Below are 9,197 nucleotides of genomic sequence, written 5' to 3'. Positions count from 1 at the left end.
CTCATTCATTTCTTTCCTTCATGTTGCTTTCTTCTATTAACATCTCTCTTTCTTCCTTCTGTTTATTCCTTTGTTCTTTTCTTACAGTTTCCTTTCCTTTTCCCTCCATGTTTCCCCTTTTCTGTTCCTTATATCCCCATTTTCCATACTTGCTTTAATTTCTTCCCTCTTCCATCCTTCATTCCTCTCTCCATTTCTTGCCCTTTTCTGTCCTTTGTGGTCCTTTCTTCATCCCTTTCTCTCTTCCATCCATTCATCTCTTCCCTTTTTACATTATCTGCATTATTTCTGTCTTACTTTCTTTCATTTCTTTTCACTTTCTTTTCCATTTTTTTGCAGTCATTTCTTCTTGCCTTTATTTTCCTTTTGTTCTCATTCCTTTTCCTTAATTTCATTTCATCAAAGGCAGCAACGCAAGAAAAGGAAGGATGGAAGGGATGAAGGGAAGCAACAGCTTCACAGTTTAAGAAGTTGGTTAATTCCTGTCCTGTTTGATGTTGTCACTGATTATGAAGGAAAAAGCAGAATCCACTGTTCTTGCAGAAGCTCAACATTGATGCCATTTTCCTCACTCATGATGCTACCGAGCTCCTTCAGTCTAAATAGAAACATCAGGCGACGACTCGAGCTCATCCCACAGCAGTAAAATTCATCAGAGCCTCTTCACACAGTCACACCTGAGGGGAGGACATCCTTCCAGCTGTTTAACAAGGTCACATGGAGTTTCCTTTTTATATCCCTGTAGTGTTTATTGCCACATGGTGCTGCACTCATCTTCAAACTGACTGCAGGAAAAATTACATCAGCTTTTTAAAAATGTCAAAGAAGGTTTAAATTAGGAAACGAGACGTTTCTACAGATGATAAATGTCTCTGGGATGTAATTTAGCATGTAAAGTGGAGGGAAAACTGAGGCAGGGGAAGCTCAGGGGAGACCAGTGAAGCTTCATCTGCGGCCTGCTGGGAGTCCGGCGAACGAATCGCCTCCCCTTGCCCGTCCACAGATGTCACGTCGGGAAGCTGGGACTGCTTCACCCGCCTCAGTCCTCATCTAACCTTCAACAAACCGCTCCGACCCCAACATTAATCATCTGCAGGCGGCATCGTCTCTCTGTTCCCCCGACACGTCTCAGAGGGACTGACCGCTGTCGCCGCCTCCACCGAGACTCGAGCCTGCACTGTCGTACCTGTCGTACCTGTCCTGCTCCTCCTGGGAACTCGCCTTATTCGCCCGTGGACAACCCTACTTCCTCCTCGTCCTTCAGGAATCCTCGCTCCGTCCTCAGGACCTCACCTGTCCTGTCTCTTTAAGGTTGTCACATGACCAGTTTATATCAACCTCACCTGCTAAAGAACACTGGAACTAATTTATCACTGAAGTATCATCTCATACGCTCAAAGAAAATAAAAATTATTTAAACGAACTGTGAATTTCCCTTGGGGATGAATAAAATATCTATCACACGATGTTCAAGTGTGAAATTTTCACCTTGAATTTTGGTGTTTGTTTTTATTTTTTGTGTTTTGTGTGTTTACTTTTTATTCTTTGGACACTTTCATTTCCTGCCTCGATTTCTACTTAAAATCTGAAGTGTGTGTGTGTGTGTGTGTGTGTGTGTCCTCACATTATGAATGAAATGAGATGCAGAAGGCCGAGCAGAGCATCCAGCTGTTAGTTCAGCTTGTTGTGGAGGTGAAGCTACAGTCAAAACCTCGTCAGCAGAGACACGCTGATGCTTCGGTTCCTGTCTGACAATACAAACCGAGTTTTTCTGGACGTCTCCGTGACCTTCCATGCTATATGACGGATAGTAAACCCCCACCCCTCCGGGTGATGGAGGGACAGTGCAGCGGAGGTGTAGTAACAGGATTACAGCAGCAGGGTGGAGGCAGGAACCGAAGGTCTTTCTGTTGTGAACTGGCGACTTGTTCCAGAGCGCCGGAGAGCAAAACTGATTGATTCACAGCCGAGCGGAGACTCCTGAAGGTCACCTTCCTCTCTGCTTCGGTGGACATCAGAGACACTGAGAAACAGAGAGGGAGAGGACAGTTACAGCTGCTCTGTCTATGCTAAACCGTAGCAACACTTAGTCCAGTTCAGGTGACCTACAAACCTCGCTCTTTGTATTACGACGTGAAAACTGTTTTATCACAGTGTTTAAAATCCCAGTTTCTTACAGTATCTAACGCGATTTTCTTATTTCAGGAACAGAACCAGGAAGTTCAGCTTTCACTGTGTTTATTTTAGTTCCCAGAACAACAATAGAGTCACATGTCTTCTCATAGACTGAAAACAGCTTCCTTTACTTTAACGGTAAACAGATCACAGCAGTTGCATATTATTTTTCTGTTGGTCACATCAGCTCTAACAGCTTCTGTCATGAATATGTGGAACATGTGTAATGACTGGAAAAGAGAGGAGCTTTAACATGAGAATACACTTTCAGAGTGTCCAACATGCCTCGTGCATGTAAACAATATGAAAACGTACGTGCATCACATCCTGTATCCTGCCATCAAGCTCCTCATTCAATTATTCAAACTGGAAATCCTTCCACACACACACACACACACACACACAGAGTATGTACATGTACTTCATGTAGTATGTAACATAACTCAGGTTAATGGAAAGTGGCATTACTATGCTGTGAAAACCCTGCCTGAGCTTGAAGAGAGTGTGTGTGTGTATCTCATCATGCTAATGTCACATGTAGGATGAGAGTTTTAGGGGAAACTCCTGCATTTTTCATGCGTCGTGCATCCATTACAGCCCTCCACGCCCCGAGGCTCATTCTGTGGCTATCTATTATCGGCGGCAAGGAGCCGAGTGTTCAGTGTACAGACTGAAAGTGACCCGCAGAAGCAGCTGTGAGAGCAGAGCGACAAGATGAGAGGGACAGAGGTTAGTCTGCTGGATCAGCCTGCAGGTGTTTTATCAGCTGAGGCTCTGACCTGAGAACAGGTCGCTTCATATTCTGACATCATGTGTTTCCTCCGTTCAAAGGTTCATGAAAACAGTATGAATCCTGCTGCTTTACACATCATCCATCTACGTTTATCTGAGGATAAACAAAACCTGGGAAAAAAACGAAACCAGTTTCTAAAACGGTGAAAGTGAAAATGGAAAACTGGACCAACTAAGCTTCATCACCAACGCAAACAGCTGTATAGAAACAGTATGAGGAGGAGTTCAGGTGTAGTTTTTTTTTTTTTTTTCGTAGGAAGTGATGAGGTCAGAGCGAGTGGGCAGGGCAGAGAGGGGTGGGTCAGACGTCCCCCTCTCTGTGTCCTAACCAGAGCTGACGGGATGGAAATGGGCTTTTAAAGGAGCCGGCGGAGGAAGGTGATTGTTCTCATTAAGGTGTGAGATGAGCGTTCGTGGGCTGCAGCTGTTCGATTTCACAGAGACGCCAAGGGGAGATGTGACATCACTGTGATGTCATACTGCACCAGGGCGGAGCTTAACAGTGAGACCTTCAGACTTTCTATTAAAAGTCCTGCTGGAGACAGAGCTAAACGATGGCGACATCAGTTCATCATCTTAATCCAGAGGACAACACCTCTGCCTGTGTTCCTCACCCACAGAGGATCAGTCAGGATTTTGGAAACTTTCTTCCTTCAACATTTTCAGTTGTACACAAGAAATAATTTCTCACGCTTTATTTTACTGATTCAACATTTCCTAAAGAAAACTAAGAGTCATGCTAATGGCTCTGTGAAGTGCTCAGACACACTTTGAGTTTTGAATTCTGAAGTCAGATTTTCAGAATAAGAGCCCTCATTTTGTTTTTCTCTGTTCTAAAGAACGCTGTTCCAGATTCTCACACTGGTTTTTACTGCTGAGAAACACTGGTGGAATATCAAATGTCAGGCGCTGGAGGGGAGCATGAACACACACTCTCTCTCTCTCTCTCACACACACATACACACACACACACACACAAAGCACACCGACCCTCTCCTCACAACATGGGTCACATTTTAATGGCATCATGTCAGTGAGGCTGGCAGGGTTTAATAGAGCTCTGCTGAGCTTTGCCAAGTCTGGTTTAACATTCATAGACTGGTTCACAGTCACACACACACACACACACACACACACATACACACACACACAGGCTCCAGCTGAAAACAGATTTAATGTGTTTTTGTTGTGACACCACAGAACAATATTTATCATTACAGTGAATATCAGGAAGTATAATTCTGGTTTCTGTCTGCTAGATGTTACAGTTCTACTTCTGCTTAACCTCCTCTGCTGGTGTTTCAGAAAAGGATGATTTTAATCCTCCAGACTGGTGGACTGGTCCCTCGTGGACTTCATTCACACATATATAACTGTAATGTGCTCATCATCATCAAGTCAAGTGGGCAAGGGCGCCGGGCCACGTGGGAATAAAAATGCCCCATCAGATGAGACTTAAAACCCACTGCCATGGTGAATTTCAGAAGCAGCACGATTGTGCGCAAAGTCAGTGAGACGCGCTCAAGAGCTGAAAATCATCCAAATGAAGTCTGGTGAAGTCTGAGGACTCTCTGGATGTTGGCAGAAAGTGGTCTTGTTGAACTCACAAACTTCCCAGGAATATGCCCATCAAGCGTATGAGCCTGCAGGTTCAGGTAAGCGTTGGCGGTATCATTCAGCTGCGACTTCCTGTCTGCTTCCTCTGATCCTGAGTTTACAGGTAATGGAGGAGGTGGGGAGGCGGCAGATTTCCGGTGATTTTCTCCTTCTGTGTGCAAAAAGTGGGCTAATAGTGCTGAGGAGAGGAAGTAGGCCAGAATATAAAGTTAATAAATAAAAGAGGATAATGTAAGAACAGTGAAGCCTCAGAGAGCTCAGCCTACATTCTGCTCAGTATTTTTAGTTCATCTGAAGCCTGAAAATTTACGCATCCACCCGCTGAATTCAGCAGGACAAACAGTCTGAGTCTGTAACACCCGTCAGTCTGAGGTCCTGCGGAACCAGCTGTGAATAGAAATCACATTTATACAAACGTACGGTAAACCACCTCCACGCCGCTAAAAGCCAAGATTTCCAATTATGTTTTGTGCTTATCTGTGTTTTCTCAATGTCAGGACTTGATTAAATTGTTTAGATATCAAATCATTATCTTTTGATTAATTACCTAATTATCTGAAGATATCAAACCACTGCTGTGATCACAGCTTCATTACATAATTATCTCAAAACATCATCTCAAGATTAAATCTTAATTATCAGTTTGTAACTGCATTTCTACAGCTTTTCATACCTTTAAAGTTTATGTAAGTTTATAATGGGTGAGTGTCAAGACACTGACCGAAAAAAAAAAAAAAACCACACACACACACACACACTCTTCAATTACCACATTCCATACACATTGGCTGCTATTCCGTAGGTTGGTGGTTCGCTCCTCTGACCCCAGGTTGCGTCAGGAAGGTCATCTGGCGTAGAGACCTGTACCAAATCCACCACGCAAAAGACAAACAACAACATCTGAGAAGTTTAAATGGAAATGGTTGGTGAAAATGTGACAAGCCTCTAACTACACGCCGCCTTTTTATGAGGGGTAAAAAGAGAAAGACACAGAAAATAGAAAATATTCATGCAAAGTACGTCATGATGCTGAGAAAACAGTTTGAAAGTTTTTACCTGCAGTTGTTGTCCTCCACAGAAACTCTTTGTCATGAGACGAAAACCTTTGATATGAAAGATGTTGAACTTGTGTTTTTTTTCTGTTTAATGAAAAACGTGGTTCATAACGGCAGAGCATCAAAACAGAGGCGGTGACTTCATCTCCTCTGGCTGATGGAGACTAAGATGAATAAGGCAATGAGCTACAGACACACTGCATTGTGGGATTTGGTGTACATAACCTACGATAACTGAAGAAAAACTCAGTGCCACTTTCTCATAAAACGGGTTTATAAGTTGTAACTAATGGCTTTATTAAAGATAATCAATTATATGCTAATATTTACATAAAAAAAAAATCTCTTTGACTGGCGTCTGCCTTTACCTAACATGACACTTGATTTGTCGCTGTAGCTCTGTAATTCAGGTTCTTAACAAAACATTACTTACAGCTTATAAATGCTTTATAAAGGGCGTCTTATCAGAAAGTGGCATCATAAAATTTTCCCCTTTCCCTGCTGAGAAACTGTCAGAAACCATGAGCGAGCTTTGCACAGCAGCGAGGTTCAGTCTCCTGCAGCCGGCTGTGAATCCAGAGTATGATGAGTAACATGAATGTTAAATAAGATTTTCTACAAAGATACAACATATAAAACTGTTAAATATAGAACCTTAGGCTTTTGAAAATACATTTAATGTTTCTCCCTCCCCCTCCCCCCAAACCCAAACAGACAGGACAGCTTGGCTTCTAGTGTGAAATGGTTTGCTTGTTGTTTCATTAAAACCTGCCATGCTGACTGCACGTTGTCCAAATGTGGCACTGGAAAATCCGACGTAATGCATAATGTAGTTTGGTGGAGAAGAGCCAGAAAACATCAACTTAGAATTCTGCAACTTATAATGGTAAAAAGAGGAAACTCTGCACACTGATAACAAACATCTCTGAGAATATTTTAAAGTTGGAAATGGTGTAAATAGAAACATCATCTGTCCTCTGGGAGGCGCTGCACTGTCCTAGCATGATGTGGTTTATATCAACTCATCAGAGGTGACGTGAGTCTACAGCCAAGCTAATGGCCGTGTGATATTTAGGCATGTGTCTACTTTGAGCTACATGCTAACAATGCTAACATGTTGGTGCTAAGCAGGTAAACGTTTCAGCATATAGCATGGTTAGCATCCTGCACTTTGGCCACTGAGATGCAAACAAAATGTAATTGACAGTTCAGGTAACTCATATCTCTGTGTATATTAAATGTAAAACACTGTGTGTGTGTGTGTGTGTGTGACTGAACTACACACCTGTTTTTAAGCGTTTTGACCTGACAAAGATCTGATTTGGATCAAAATGTTGTCTTTTTGAATAAATTACAGGGCTTGGAGACGTTGTGCAGGCGTTCATTTTTTCACCAATGCTGCTTTTTAAATAGCCTCACACCTGTGATGTGTTAATGACACTTCAGTCACCATGGAAATCTGAACCAAATTTAACGGATATCCATCCAGGCCGACCGATCAACATGATCATGATCATGATCAGGATGTTGTTTCATACTGTGACTGGCTGATTCAGGCATTCATCAGCTGACTGGTTACACACACAGCTGCATAAATAAAACTGACCTACGTTTTAGCATGAAGCTGCTTTCTTCAGAGGGAAATCAACTTAATGTGTAAAATAGCATCAAAATGGGCCCAGAGAGGCTTGAAATGTATTTTTACATTACATGTCTGGGTTTCATTAGTATCGGGGTTTAATCTGTATATGTACCGTTAATGTACATATACATTAACAGTACAGAACTTTAAAATATGTCTTCAGGTGCCTGTTAAAAGTGCACAAAGTTTCACGTTGCTGTAAGAAAAATGCCTGATGTGATTTTTTTTTTTTTTTTTTTACATTCTCCACCAGCCTGATGTTCAGCACAAGAACAGCTGGACTGTGCCAACAGAAACATCAACAGCTTCTCCCCATACAGATTCTTGTTTTGTCAACTCGTATACAATAATTACTTTGCTCAGTTAAGTCGCTTATATATCACAATGTGTTCATTTCTTTACATGAATATGCTGTTGTGGGGGAGTTCTGAAAGTCTCCACCCCCTTTAAACGTCTCATCGTTGGCTCTGTTCATCTTTGGTCTGTAAAAACGAAACAGAGTTCGGTGCCAAACAAAAGAAATCAATCCAGCAGCTCGTCACACTCCACTATTCAAATCTCCTGGAAAATAAACTGAGTGGCTTTCTTCCCAGAAAGAATTTTAGGCGGCAGTTTCCACAGTTCACCCAGGAATGAAGTAACGAGCGTCGACGCCTTGATAGAGGCCAATGATTGGTCGCCAGCAGCTGTGGCGGCAGCAGATGCTCCGCTCAGCGATGATGGGTGATGGACGATGGGAACCATTCTTTCTCTGGGGAGCGTATGTCCTTGCCGCCGCTGTCAGGAGACCTGGAGGACAGAAATAAGCAGCGTTAGAGGAGAATCAGTCATAACCAGTCAGAGTGTCCATTGGCCTGAGACCCTCATCAACAAAACATTCACCTACATGAACCCGCTGAGGTGATGTCGCTGTTTGAACCTGTTCATAAGTTAGAATCAACATTTAAAAAGAAAAGGTATAAAATTTGTTAGAGGCCTTGATTCAATAGTATTTTGGATTCAACATGGATCCCTGAGTTAAATGAACACCTCTCTGAACGTGTTTCAATAAAAACTGATCATTATAACCTTCACGATTTATTGTCATATTACACTGAATGAAGTTGACATTTGTGTGGACAACAAGCTAGAAAAGGTGAGGTTCATGCACTTTTTAACTTCACCTCCTGATCAACAGCAGGTGCAAGAGTTTCTTTAAACTTTGGGCTCGGTGTTACTGTGTCAGTGTGAATGGGTTAACACACCAGCAGAGTAATGATGTAATGCACTTATCTGACAGGTGGATGCACAAAAATAATAATAAAAAGATAATAAATATATCAATGTTAATGTATTATTAAAACACAGAATAGAGCATATAGAATATGTCCAATTATAAATATTTAGAGCGATCGATTTCAAAGGAAGCAGCTGAAGTTATTACCTCTGACTGAACATATATAACATATAACTGTAGATAATATTGATTGCTATTCTCACCACACACAGTTTTCAGTGTACATGAGAACGAATCAGTGCAAAAAAGTGCACAATGAATACCAACAACCAACAACACCCAAAGAGTCTCTGCACACTTAAAATATCAGCCACACAGCAATGTGGCAAACAACAGCAGGACTATCAAATAAATCAAATAAAATGAGTCGTGTGACAAATATTGATAAAGTACAGTCTTACACTGTGCATCAGTTCATTATGTCCCCTCAAAGCAGCTACTGTAAATGAAATATATAGAAATAATTCCTATAAAAATCATTGGTTCAGTGGTTCAGGCTGAGACAGTTGCATTAAAACCCCTGCACAGCAGCTCCGTTTGAGCCTCCTCAGCTTCATGTTTTGCCTCCAGCTGGTGTTGACGAGCGTCTGAGAGACACGAGCGACTCTGCTGGGCTTCATTAGAGGAAACGAGTCTCACA

At 42.1% G+C, this 9,197-nt stretch overlaps 1 protein-coding gene across 1 annotated transcript in view; it reads right to left on the bottom strand.

Annotated features, from left to right (window-relative positions):
* Positions 1–7,328: 7,328 nt before the first annotated feature.
* The window catches only part of LOC121182251 (chemokine-like protein TAFA-5), a 34,595-nt gene continuing 32,726 nt past the window's right edge, over positions 7,329–9,197 (bottom strand). Inside the window, exon 4 of the mRNA XM_041038663.1 lies at positions 7,329–8,070. Coding sequence (XP_040894597.1) covers positions 8,062–8,070 — 9 coding nt within the window. The 3' untranslated portion in view covers positions 7,329–8,061. The remainder of the gene's footprint in view (positions 8,071–9,197) is intronic.

Source organism: Toxotes jaculatrix, chromosome 5, assembly GCF_017976425.1.
Source record: "Toxotes jaculatrix isolate fToxJac2 chromosome 5, fToxJac2.pri, whole genome shotgun sequence".
In the NCBI taxonomy this organism is placed as follows: Eukaryota; Metazoa; Chordata; class Actinopteri; family Toxotidae; genus Toxotes; species Toxotes jaculatrix.
This window is presented reverse-complemented; position numbering and strand designations above follow the sequence as displayed.